Source organism: Aspergillus terreus, genomic scaffold (assembly GCF_000149615.1).
Source record: "Aspergillus terreus NIH2624 scaffold_7 genomic scaffold, whole genome shotgun sequence".
NCBI classification, from domain to species: domain Eukaryota; kingdom Fungi; phylum Ascomycota; class Eurotiomycetes; order Eurotiales; family Aspergillaceae; genus Aspergillus; species Aspergillus terreus.
Genome location: NT_165930.1, coordinates 1,750,652 through 1,763,107, shown reverse-complemented (window position 1 = coordinate 1,763,107; position 12,456 = coordinate 1,750,652). Strand labels below are relative to the sequence as shown.

The following is a 12,456-nucleotide window of genomic DNA, read 5'->3' as shown; positions in this document are numbered from 1 at the left end:
ATCGTTTAGCTTGGTTTCTGCATTGTGAATATGGTTAGGGTAGGAGACAGGAGAGGCGTCTCACGGAGCAAGGCACGATTGACGAGCACATACTAGACAATATCAACGTTCTCTACTACAACACCTCTCCACCTCCTAGTATACTCCCCTCACAACCGAGCAACAACCACAACCCCCCTAACCACCCCCGTCCGCGCCCACCAGTCAAACACCCGCGCCGCAACCCGATACCGCCCAACCGACAGCCCATACGCCCGCAACTCCCTATCCCTCCGCCAAATAAACCCCGCCAACCCCCCAAACACATGCATCGAAACATCAACAATCTCCACCCGCTCCAGCGCATACCCCGCCCGCACAAGGAGCGCCTCGTACTCGGCGCGCGTGACAAAGTTCCCCACCGGCATCCGGGCCACCCAACACACCATCCACAGGAGCAGTTTCTGCCAGGGTGACGCGCCGTCGGCAAGGAGGAGGTCAAAGGCCATGAAGGAGGCGCGGAGCGAGCCGTTCGCGTACGCCAGCAGCGGCCGGCGCGAGGGCCGGAAGTGGTAGAGCGTGTCTAGCGCGAGCAGCCAGGTCTGTGTCTGCTTGCCGTCAGCGTCGGCAGACTGCAGGGTAGACTGTAGGTCTGCCGGCCAGGTAGTTGGGTCCGCTGCGTCCGCGGCGAAGATGTGCGCGTGCGCGTGCGCTGCGGAACTGGGCGGGAGGCGCTGCCGCGCGACATCCGCTTGGAGCGGGAGATCGGTGATGCCGACGTAGCTGTCGAACAACGGTTCTTCTGTGATTGCGTCTGTGGATGCGGACGGGGTGAAGCGCCGCGCGCGGAGCAGCTCGAGAGTCTGGTCGCCGCAGCCGATGCCGACGTCGACGAGACGGAAGCGCGTCTGCGGTGGGTGGTGGGCTGGACCGCCGGATGGGTCGAGGAGACCGGCGGTGATGAGGACCTGCTGGAGCAGGGCGGCGCAGGCGGTTGGGAGGTCGGATGCGTCCTGTACTTGTTAGTATCGTTTGAATAGTGCGCATAGAGGGAGGTGGTGAGCGGCCTACCTTCCAGTACCCCATGTTCATCCACATGGACGGCGGGGGAACGGGGAGATTGAGGATGGCATGGTCGAGGCTGTAGGTGGACTTGTTCGGGGTGGAGAGGGAGAAGAGGCGTTTGATGAGGGAGAGGAGCCAGGTTATGGGGTTCATCTTGGTTGAAGATACATGTTGGTGTTGTTGGTAGGGTAGTGCCTTAGTCATTTCGTTCGCTGAGGGTACTACCTAATTAAGTAATCCTTTAACACTCGTAGTATACTCTACCACTGCACTGCCTTATGCATTCTGATCGCTAGTATAAGACCATAAGACCCAAGATCCAAGATCGATCGATCGAAGCCGACCGCGGCATGTGAAGACAGTCGACTCATGTTCTGTTCATTGCATCCTCAAAGACTGGAAAACACGCGAGAAACTACATATGCAACGCCTTTGTAGGGATATCAATAAAACAAACCCACCCAGATCATATCAACCCAACTCCATAAATGAAATCTATCAACCATCATCCCAGCATTAGTCGTGGCGTGAAAAGAAAGCAACAATCGATCGGAATCGCATCACGTCATTCATCTGACCAGCCTCACTCGGCGCAACAATCACTCTGTCTTGGCTCCTAGTCCGTCCTCGTCACTCTCGTCTCCATTGATCTCCCCCCAGCCGGAGCTACGACGGCTCACCCGTCCGCCGCTCACTACCTGGCCTCCCGCCACTGCCCCCGAGATACTCGCCGCATTGCTGTCGTGGCGGCTATGCGACTGACTCCCACTCATAATGCTCGCCCCATCGCCGGTGCCCGGGCTGGCTTTGCTGGCGTAGAAGCTCCCCCGTTCCCCGCCACCACTGACGGGGGCCGCGCCCGAGGACGAGTAGACGCTGATGCGCTCCGCGCTGGCCAGACCCACCAAGCTCGGTCGGTTCAGCACCCCTGGCGCATTAAAGGTCGAGGTGTTGGACGGCTCTCCAGCATTGCCGCTCAACACGCTCAACGGCAGACTCTCGCGACTACCCCCAAACACCGACGAGGGCGCCAGCGCGCGCACCGACGCATTGGTGTCCAGCGAGTTGCGACGGCGGCGCTTGGACGAGGAGGCCAGTGTCAGGATAGAAGCATTGTCCGTGAGGATATTGTTCGCGGTCGCGGTGCTATACGTCACCGAGTGGCCGTGGGGAACCAGATGGGGCGGCACAGCCGTTGCGGGCGACGGGGGGAATTGGTGGGAAAACTGCACTTGCTGGGTGGTCGTGCTCTGAGAGGAGTTGGCATGCGGGAGGCCGGGATGGGCGTTCTGCGCATGCTGATTGTAGAGATGGCCCGATGGGGCAGCCGACTGCACGGTCGTCAGCGTGGTGGTCAGCGACCGAACCGATGGGGCGGGCGATGAAAAGGTGCTTCCTGCTCCTCCCCCCATGGAGCTGATGGCGCCCCCCGCGGTGGCCGAGGTGCCCGCCTTGGAGTGTGCCGCGTCTGAAATCGCCGTATCGGCATTGGTGGAGATAGTGGGGGCCGTGGATTTGGCGCTGGTCGCGGGGACCTGGTTCTCGTAGCCGGAGAAGGCCACCGAGGGGGCACTCTGTGAACAGGATCGGTGGTTGTAGTCATCACTCACATCGGAGGTGGTGTTGTCGCTGGCGTAATCGTTGACGTGAGGTGTGCCAGACAACGGGTAGGGGTTATTCTTGCAGCTGCGGCCTTTGCTTTTGGGCATGCCATGGCGTTTGTTGGACCAGCGGGTGCTCGATTCGGTGGAACTTTTGAGGTTGGCGAGCCGTTTCATCCAGCTGGAAAAGGGGCGACGGCGTCCATTGCGATCTGGCATGTTAGAGAGGGGGCTGTATAGGACAGGGATAGATGGTACCTACCATGCGCCCTGGCGGGGCCCTCCGCGGTGGCCATCGATGCGATTCAACACGGCCACTATCTTCAGGCAACTCGAACGGGGCAATGTAGATGTCGGGTCTTGACCAGATGAGCAGCAGCTGATAGCGGGTGGACACTCGATCAGATAAGGGCGGAGGGGCGATGGATGTGATGGATGCGACCAGGCAGACAGTCAAAAACAGCGGGAGAGAAGATCGAGGAGGGAGGCAGGAGGCGATATTTATGTGTTGTCGGAGTAATGAGAGAGCTTCTCTTTCACCGACGAGAGCAGAATGGAGGAGGGTTGGACAAGAAGGCGCTGGGAGAAGGCGAGATTCAGGAGAGGCGCTGGAAAGGGAAAGGCGGGCAGCCAGCCAGCACGTGATGCCCAACCAGCCTACGTTAGTACCTTACATACCTTGTAGGGTAGACTGTTTGTTTGTACCTTACCTTACGTGCATCTCCTCTCCGCCGCCACTCCGTCTGCAGATCAACCTGGCCTAATTATAGAAGCTGTCGTGGCTCCCTTGAAGGACCGTCCATTGTTGTCCTCACAAGCAGAAGAGCCAACATGGATTGGCAAGGTTAAAACGTAAGGGCAGATCTTGGAGATCCAGAGGTCAAACAAGATGTACGCTGTTAACTATCTACTCTAACCTGCAATTTCCAAGATCATTACTCCATAACAGGACAAGGAACAATAATGGTACTTATGGTTGCTTTGGACGGCATGTGTATGATGCAAAAATCTCATCCGCACAAAGCCGTTCCATCGCGTCTTGCTGCAGCGACATCTGCACCTCCCAAGCATTGTCCTGGTGTCGTTTGGGCAATATAAATAGTTGCCCATCACCTATCGCCTCGGGGAACACCATGTCGACCGGCTTGCCTAAATCATGGCCAAAATCGGCCGTGCCGATGCCCGTGTCACGCCAACTGCTCACGTTGAAATTACTTTGACCGACACCAAGGGCGGAAAAATCCGAGACGCCCTCAAGATAGGCGACGACGTTCCGAATGAATGTGTCGTCGATGGAACGGAGTTTCTTGCGGACAGCGTATGCTACACGGGACAGAGTCTGTATAATGCTCGACTGGTCGTCCGGCACGACATCCATTCTGATGCTTCTCCGGAGCGGGACAAGAGCGTTTCCAATGTAGGTCGCGGGGATGGACGGAGTCGTTCGGCCACGAATATTGACTGCCATGCAGATCATCCCAGACACGGGTAGGACGGTGGTCGTTCTTTCGTTAGACCTATCCTGCTGGGCACGTATGAAACACATCCAAAAGAAGGAGACCAAGACATCATTTTTAGATACCCATGGCTGCTCCAAGTTCTCGGATGATTCCCGAAGCCAGCCATTGCATGCATTGGCAAGCGACTCCAACTTTTCGGCAGGGAGCAGGAAACGCTTCATCGTCAGGGACCGTGCGGCTTGTTGCATAGCACGTATAGTGTTCTCATCCGGAGGCGCAACCACCGGATACTCAGCGCTGTGGTCTATGCTCGGAAGCAGAACAGATCGGCCCAGGCCACTAGCGCTCAGAAGCGCCCGTCCGTCGATTTGTGCCCCAGGGCTCGTCTCTAATTCCCCTGTGGTTTGGGGGCTGCTGCCTCCGGCCCGAGTACAACATCTCGCCAAGTCGCGTATGAGGACTCCCGCTCCCGTGGCATCCATAGCCCGATGGTGGAAGGCAACCCCAAGAATAATCCCGTCTGTCATTGCGTTTGCCTGTAGACGAAGGATTGGCGCCGGGGTGTGCGGATCGGCAAAGAGAGCAAGAGGCAGGTATTGCTCTTCAGTCATAGTGGATCGCGCGTGGTAGGACACTTTGTGGTGCTTCACGTTTAGTATACTGGCATCGGCGTTCTCCCGATGACTCGGTGGCACAACCTGCATAGCGCCTTTTCTTGCACCGGGGGTCCAAACAGGTGCGACGCATCCGGTCACGACTGGGAGTTCAGAGGCTAAGAGAGCAGCCCCATGTTGCAGGGATTCTACTGCTGAAGCGACGTTCGACACGGGAAATATCAGGGCAAAACGCACATAGCAGGGAGGAACAGTATGGTCGAGACTGGTGAGGCCATAAGCCTCAAAGGGTGCCTTGATAGTCATTTCGAGACTTGTTTGAACATGAATTCTTGATACTTGGATCAAGGTCTTCTGTCTTATATACTTCATTCAGGCTGCGTATGCTGTAGAAGCCGGAAAGCTGCATCCCTTGCATTTGCTTCAGCGTCTAATTGGAACCACGTCTTCTACCACATTTCATACAGAACGTGGGTGGCTGCAGCGACATACGCAGTCCCAGGTGCAGAATTCGTAAGCAAAAAGCGTCGTGAGTATGTCAACAACCGGGTTGGAACTTGGCCCTCTATGCACGATGGGGCCTGGTGAGCAGGACCCCTTGCTCCATGGCAAAGGCTAATCGCACCGCCGAAGCAACTGGGGCATCCGGAGCTGTGCTAGCATCGTGCTGATAGAATCATCTAATCGCTTCATACGGCGGTTGATGATAGACAGTTGTGAGCCGGCTCAGACACCAATATTAATCGCGACCTGGTTCACTACAGCAAGCGCCTGTTGATCTTGGATAACATGCCTCACCGGCCGATTAAGTTTCTGTTTTCTTGGCCATTAGTGATAGAGTTACACCGGGATCTGGTGGTCTTAGCATGAGTAGTATTGCTTTGTCGCTTGGCAATGTCCCGAAGCTTACTGTGTCACATTCATGCGGCCTTTAGCAAACAGTCTTTGCATCTTTTCCATGAAACCAGGCCGAAGAATTGGGCTTTCTGGACTTGGATGGAAGTAGTGTCCGATGACGTCTTCGTCATGCTCTTCGTCATGCATAGTAAGATCCGGCACGTAAATCCGGTATTTGCAATCACCCTGGGATGGTAACAGCAAACAGATCTGCTTGTTCTTCGGCGTGGGCATGAGCTCCCTCGCGTCAAAGTCGGCTTCTGGCTTGGGAGAATGTCTAGGGAGGTGTCCTTGCGTGAACGCTCTTCTCTCGCGGACAGCCACGGCGTGGTAGGAGGACTGGCTCGAGTCGGTCAGGACGCGTTGGCGGACGGTGGGAAGAAACAGATTGCGATCACGGAGAGCACTGTAAGAATATCTTCTGCCAAGGTCAGCCTGGCAAACATGAGCATGCATGGATGTGTCCATGTCTAGCCGGATGCCTAAGCCACCGCCATCAACGCCATTAAATGCAAAGGCGAGCACACCGCTGATGATGGGCTTCAGGAAAGAAAAGCTAAGTGATACGTCACAAAGACACTGGGTAGTTTCAGGTGTTGGGATTGTACGATAATCTCATATAGGCAACTAGCTGGGGCATTGTGTCGCTCAAGAATGGCCGCTTGTATACTTCCTGATAGGTTATCGCCACGTGACCGACATCATCGGCCACTTCTTTCCAACAACCCTTTCTGTATCTCTTCCACTCTCGACAAAATGGAAGCAACTCCCATCGACTAGAGAAGTCAGTGATGAGCCTCTCCGTCTCGATTGCCCATCAATGTCGACGCCCACAGCTGCTGTCACGTGGGCAATCACGTAATGCCGAATCCAACCCATCGAGAACGATACAAGCTCAAAGTCTACCATGTCGCGGACAACCTCTCGCATTGAACCCCTTCCGCCGGATGTGATTGCAAAACTCAAATCATCCACTTCGATCACCCAGCTGAACGGCGTCGTCGTCGAGCTCGTCAAGAACGCATTAGATGCCAATGCCCACACGATCTATGTGACGGTGGACTTCCCCCGCGGAGGCTGCGTGGTGGAGGATGATGGAGCCGGCATTCCCCGAGAGGAATTTGAGCCCGGTGGTGGGCTGGGGAGAGCCCATCATAGCTCGAAACTTCATGCAGGAAAGGCTGTATACGGTCGCAAAGGGCTGTTCCTTGCGTCGTTATCGTCCCTCTCTCTGCTGACCATCACGTCGCATCATATTCGGCAATCCAGCACAAATGCCATTATTTTCCATCGTGCCGCTCCAGTTGCTCGATTGACGCCAGCACCGGTGCAACAGGAGCTCCGATTCAGAGCCCATGGAACGAGCGTCACGGTCAATGACCTCTTTGGCAATATGCCCGTGCGTGTGAAGAGCCGATCGTTGGCCTTGCAGAAACCGGACGAGCTGGACCGACAGTGGGAGGAGCTGAAACACCTCATAGTCTCGGTAATGATTGCGAACGACGGCTTGACCAAGCTGGTACTTTCGGACGCACGAAAGGAAAGACGACTCAACCTTTCTCCTAGACCTAGTCGTCTGTGGCGAGATGGCGAACTCGACGTTCGGCGCTTTGCTTCCATTCTTACCCAGGCTGGCTTGGTTGACGTGCAGTCCCCAGATCAGTGGGACACGGTTTCTGCGTGCGTTCCGGATCTGTCGATACACGCCGCTATTTGCCTCAGCCCGAGTCCAACAAAGAAGGTTCAATTTATTTCGATCGGTATCAACCCGGTTTATCCACGAAACAACGCCAACTTGCTATACAATGAGATCAACCGTCTATTTGCTTCTTCGGACTTTGGTACGGGCGCAGCAAACAATCCAAACCCAGGTGGTACATCCATGGCCAAGAACGTCAACAGGTGGCCTATGTTCTACATACGCATCGACATGGGCGGGACTGAAATCAAAGACAGTGATGAAGAGTTTCCAGAGTCAGACAAGTCCATTCAACGCATTCTTGACGTCCTTGGGGCAATGGTCTCCGAGTTTCTAGCCCAGCACCACCTACGCCCACGCGCGGGAAAACGCCGACAAGGGCCTCGAAAACAGGATCCCAATACTTTGCCCGCTTCGGAAACTACATCACGGCGGTTGGATTATGCCAGTAGCACCGAGGAAGCTCTGGGTGACCAAGTAAAGATGCCAGCTTTTCAAAGATCATCCCAGAGTCAGTATTTCAAAGGCTGGTCCAGGATTAAAAGTGCCAAGGAGCTTATCAATGACCAGTCTGCTGGTCGCGCACGGAGTAACGGGTCTCAAACGGAAGTTGACCTACACAAGGTTGGGACTACTGCATCGGTAGAGTCAGACGAGGATACAAGTGCAATGCAGGAAGAGACAGACACCATGATCCCTTGGACTGATCCCTATACGGGACGAACTCACCTGATCGACTCTCGCACTGGGCAATCGACAACTAAGGAACCTGGACAGAGACCCCATTCAACTGGCTCGCTCTGGACATCAAAGTCATTGGACAAATTACACCGACCGAGATCAGCTGTTTCGAACACAGCTCACAATGCGTGGGTGCAGAATGTGCTCAGTCGATGGGGAAATCCCGTGTTCAGTCGTGCAGAACAGCCCATCAGCGTGTTTGACTCCGGTCAGACCAATCCAGCCGAGGGTCGTCCCGGCAGTACTTCAGGCGATTTGTGTGGATTCGAGGATTTTGGGCTGTCAAGGTTTCGGGAGAAACTCCACAGGCAAGATCTTGACACCGCCGAGGTCATTGCGCAGATCGATCAGAAGTTTATCCTTGCGAGGCTGCGGCCCTCGTCACCTTCGGAGTTTGTTTTGGTTCTGATTGATCAACACGCCGCGGATGAGCGATGTCGGGTTGAGAGACTTTTTGGAGAGTTTTTTGCGGATGATAGGTCTGGTCGTGTGCAGACTATCACGGTCGACCCGATTGTCTTGGAGGTGGCTAAGAACGAGGCCTCTCTGTTTGAACGGTACAGGGAGTTCTTTAAATGCTGGGGAGTTGAGTTTACGCTCGAGCAAGGGGCGGATGATAGATCCGCTGCTATCGTTGTGTCGACGCTTCCCTCCCTCATTGCAGAGCGCTGCCGAGTCGAGCCCAACTTGATCACTGATTTGATTCGCGGGGAGATCTGGACACGCGAAGAGACCGGGCGAGGCCCGTTCGAGGCCGCGACATCGGGTGAGGGCCTGAACTGGGCCACGCGAATGAATGGATGTCCGAAGGGTATCGTCGATCTACTGAATTCGCGGGCCTGTCGGACGGCGATCATGTTCAACGACGCGCTGGCCGTGGACGAATGCCAGCGGCTGGTGATGCAGCTGGCGCGATGTCTTTTCCCGTTTCAATGTGCGCATGGACGGCCATCGATGATCCCGATCTTGGATAGCAGCGGCGCTGGGGATGAACCCGAGAAGGAATACACACAGGACCAGGATTTTATAGAAGCGTTTAGGCAGTGGAAGCACTGATTATATTAAGTCACGCGTATATAATCGACCGGACTGTGTCCAGTACATGACTAGATTTATTTGTTGAACCAAATGCTATCATCCTCCGCGTCTTCATGAGCCTGCTCCGCCTGCTTGGCAATAGCGCAGCTGACACTGACGACCGCCTCTCCGACGCCATACGCCTCGTCCGCGAGATCCGCGGCCGATTCCTCCGTGGTGTAAACACGGCCAAAGCAGTCCTTGTCACTAGATGTAATCATTAGCTCCGTCAGACATCTGGAACACCATCTCCATACCTGTAGAAAGAGCACACGATGCCGGGAGTAAGAGCAGCCGACTCCACCTTGCCGGTCCTACATATCGCGTTAGCCAGATAGTTCCCTTGAAGAGAAAAAGAAAGGAGGTAGGTAACATACAGGTCCTTCCACGCCTTAAGGTCCCGAACATTATGGCAGACATTGGTAGTCGGGACCTCGGCGTAAGCGCCGCGGAAGTTGGTGTCGCTGTAGATGAAGGCCTGTCCGCGATACCATTAGCACACACAGCCCTTCTTTATCTTTAGTAAGTAAGAAGGGGCAGCAGGGTTTCGTACGCGGTTGGGACCCGCCATCACGGAGGTGGCGCCCAGCACGGCCAGGGAGAGGAGCTGCGCGAGTTGGACCATTTTGTCTGCGGTGGCCTTCTGGGGATGAACTGGCTTGGGATGGGATGGGGAGATGGGAATGGAAGGGGCTCGGGTCTGGTATTTATGTTTGCGAGTGAGGGTGATGAAGGGTGGGAGTGGGAAGTATGTACAGGGTGCGAGGTGAATGCCGCGGCCGCAAGGGTTAGGTATGTATGCTTCACGTTCTGGTCCTGCGGGCCAAAAATCACTTGTAGGTAGGTGTATTGGGCTCTGGTGATAGGATTGGTTTGGTGATTTGGCTGTTTGTTATGGTGCGGGCAATTGTTATAGTTCAGTACAGGTACAGGTGGTGCTAGTGCTTGTACTCGGCGAGGGTTAGGTGTATGTATGTATACCCGTTAGGATCATAATATCCAACAAGAATGTGCCTCTCCCTTGCCAGACAGAGCTGTGTTTACCAGGGAGAACTCAATTCCCGGAGAATGCGAACATCAGGAACAGGAACGATGTACAGAGTAGTACATCCAACCGCCAGTAAGCCTGCCATCCAAGAATACTAACTACAAGGCACCGTCTTCCTAACCTCCAACCCCTCCCACCCATCCAACGCCTCGCGACACTCCTTCTCGTACTGCGCAATACCCGCCAGATACGTCAGCATCTCGCGCTTCTTGCCCGGCACATTGGCGCCCGTCCACCACGAGTCCGTCTCGGCGTAGAACGTCTGGCCGGCGACCTCGTTGATCATGGCGATCCAGCGGTCCTCGGCGGCGGTAGTCGGCTGCAGCGCGGCGACGCCCTGCACCTCCATCTTGAGGATCGCCTCGAGGATCCAGTCGACCTGGCATTCGATGATGGTCGGGCCGTTGGACAGCGCGGTGGGGGCTGCCCATGTCATGGCACTACCTGTCAGCCACTTGCATGTACAATACTATAGGTTACCCGTTCGGTGGGGGTGGGGCCGTACCCTGCGGGGTGTACGCCTGGAAGCAGTTGGGAAAGCCGCGCACCACCATGCCGAGGTACGTGCGCACGCCGTTCTTCCAGACGTGCTTCAGGTTGGCGCCGTCCTGGCCGATGATGTCCATCAGGGCGATCCTGCTCTGTCAGCCACATACACATGCTGCATGCACTCTGGTGGAAAGGCTCACGACCCGGTAAAACTCTCAAACCCCGTGGCCATCACCACATAGTCGAACTCGCGGAACGTGCCGTCGGCGGTAACGACGCCATGCGCGGTGAAGCGCTCGAACGGCGTGTGCGCGAGGCTGACGACCTCGGCGTTGGGGCGGTCCAGGCTCTCGTAGTAGTCTTGCTCGAGGGGGTAGCGCTTGGTGAACATGGGGTAGGGCGGGGTGGGCGGGGCGAGCAGGTCGCGCTTGACGGGGTCGGCGATGCGGGCGCGGACCTTGCGGGCCCAGAAGTCGTAGGCGGCGCGGTTGGCGGCGCGGTCGACGTAGACGTCGGGCGCCTGGCCGCCGGCGAAGTGGAAGCCGCCGGCGCGCCAGAGGCGGTCCCAGGCGGCGTCGCGCTGCTCGGCGGACAGGTCGGCCAGGGGGCGGACCGGGAAGCCGGAGGTGCTGGCGCGGCTGGCGGCGAAGAGGGTCGGGTAGTAGGGGCGCAGGGCGTCCTGCTCGGCCGCGGAGAGCGGGCGGTTCCGCATGGGCAGGCAGTAGCTGGGGCGGCGCATGAACATGGCCAGGTGGGCGGCGTGCTTGGCCAGGTCCTGGACGATCTGCACGCTGGTGGCGCCGGCGCCGACGACGGCGACCTTCTTCCCGGAGACGTCGAGGTCGGCGGGCCACGCGGCGGAGTGGTGCACGACGCCCTGGTAGTCGGCGAGGCCCGGCAGGTCGGGCGTGTAGGGGCGGTGCAGCAGGCCCGTGAACAGACAGAGGTACTTGGCGACGGCGACGTGGCCGGCGTCGGTGCGGACGGTCCAGCGGGCGGCGGCGTCGTCCCAGGTGGCCGAGGAGACGCGGGCGTTGAAGGCGATGTCCTTCTTCAGGTCGAGCATCTTGTCGGCGTGGGCGAAGTAGCGGCGGATCTCGGCGTGGCCGGGGAAGCGCTCGGAGAAGTAGAAGTCCTGATAGACCTCGGGGATGGTGAGCTGGTAGAAGGGCCATTCCGAGTCGACGCGCGCGCCGGGATAGCGATTCCAGTACCACACGCCGCCGAGGTCGCTGGCGGCTTCGAAGACCTGGACGGTGAGGCCGGCTTTGCGCAGTTTGTGGAGGCCATAGGTGCCGCTGAAGCCGGCGCCGACGATGACGGCGTCGCGGAAGATGGTGTTTTCTATCGAGCCCATGATGACGACAATGGTATGAGGACAATGAGTATAGAAGGCAGTATGGGGATTCCCCCAATGATACTAGTATTTATATACGAAATCGACCGAGGCGACGGGACCCTCGGCTGTAGACCCCGCAACTGACAGCATCTCGGGATGGGTTGAGCAGCTGACTCGTTCGTTTGTAAGCTGAGAAGTTAGTGAAGTGCTGCAGGGGCTGTCATTGGGGGTTGATATCAGGGAGCATGTCAGGGAGTACGTCAGGCCAGCAAACATATGGCAGGGGGGAAAGGCACGGAGTACTAGGATGAGCTCCACCGATTCAACGCTGTCAGTCCACTGAGTCAGGGATCTGCTGTGCATAATTCTACTGTGCATGTGCCCACTACACTTCATACAGTCCCCCCCGCCCGATCAATCGGCACAATCGCCCCGTTAATCTCCTTG

The 12,456-nt window shown here is 56.8% G+C and overlaps 6 protein-coding genes across 6 annotated transcripts; 1 reads left to right on the top strand and 5 right to left on the bottom strand.

The window, feature by feature from the left end:
* Positions 1-149: 149 nt before the first annotated feature.
* ATEG_05574 (uncharacterized protein) lies at positions 150-1,065 on the bottom strand (the record flags this gene model as incomplete). The annotated part of the gene is made up of 2 exons (XM_001214752.1): positions 150-992; positions 1,051-1,065. 2 exons carry the CDS (start codon positions 1,063-1,065, stop codon positions 150-152), a joined length of 858 nt encoding a protein of 285 aa, XP_001214752.1.
* A 578-nt stretch (positions 1,066-1,643) lies between these two features.
* On the bottom strand, positions 1,644-2,864 carry ATEG_05573 (uncharacterized protein; the record flags this gene model as incomplete). Its single annotated transcript, XM_001214751.1, has 1 exon — positions 1,644-2,864. One exon carries the CDS (start codon positions 2,862-2,864, stop codon positions 1,644-1,646), a length of 1,221 nt encoding a protein of 406 aa, XP_001214751.1.
* Positions 2,865-3,615: 751 nt separating this feature from the next.
* ATEG_05572 (uncharacterized protein) lies at positions 3,616-5,025 on the bottom strand (the record flags this gene model as incomplete). The annotated part of the gene is made up of 1 exon (XM_001214750.1): positions 3,616-5,025. One exon carries the CDS (start codon positions 5,023-5,025, stop codon positions 3,616-3,618), a length of 1,410 nt encoding a protein of 469 aa, XP_001214750.1.
* A 1,498-nt stretch (positions 5,026-6,523) lies between these two features.
* ATEG_05571 (putative DNA mismatch repair protein (Mlh3)) lies at positions 6,524-9,112 on the top strand (the record flags this gene model as incomplete). The annotated part of the gene is made up of 1 exon (XM_001214749.1): positions 6,524-9,112. The coding sequence occupies one exon, from the start codon at positions 6,524-6,526 to the stop codon at positions 9,110-9,112; it is 2,589 nt and encodes an 862-aa protein (XP_001214749.1).
* A 56-nt stretch (positions 9,113-9,168) lies between these two features.
* ATEG_05570 (uncharacterized protein) lies at positions 9,169-9,758 on the bottom strand (the record flags this gene model as incomplete). The annotated part of the gene is made up of 4 exons (XM_001214748.1): positions 9,169-9,340; positions 9,391-9,447; positions 9,511-9,611; positions 9,687-9,758. 4 exons carry the CDS (start codon positions 9,756-9,758, stop codon positions 9,169-9,171), a joined length of 402 nt encoding a protein of 133 aa, XP_001214748.1.
* A 517-nt stretch (positions 9,759-10,275) lies between these two features.
* Positions 10,276-12,027, bottom strand: ATEG_05569 (flavin-containing monooxygenase; the record flags this gene model as incomplete). Its single annotated transcript, XM_001214747.1, has 3 exons — positions 10,276-10,621; positions 10,662-10,817; positions 10,871-12,027. 3 exons carry the CDS (start codon positions 12,025-12,027, stop codon positions 10,276-10,278), a joined length of 1,659 nt encoding a protein of 552 aa, XP_001214747.1.
* Positions 12,028-12,456: the final 429 nt, after the last annotated feature.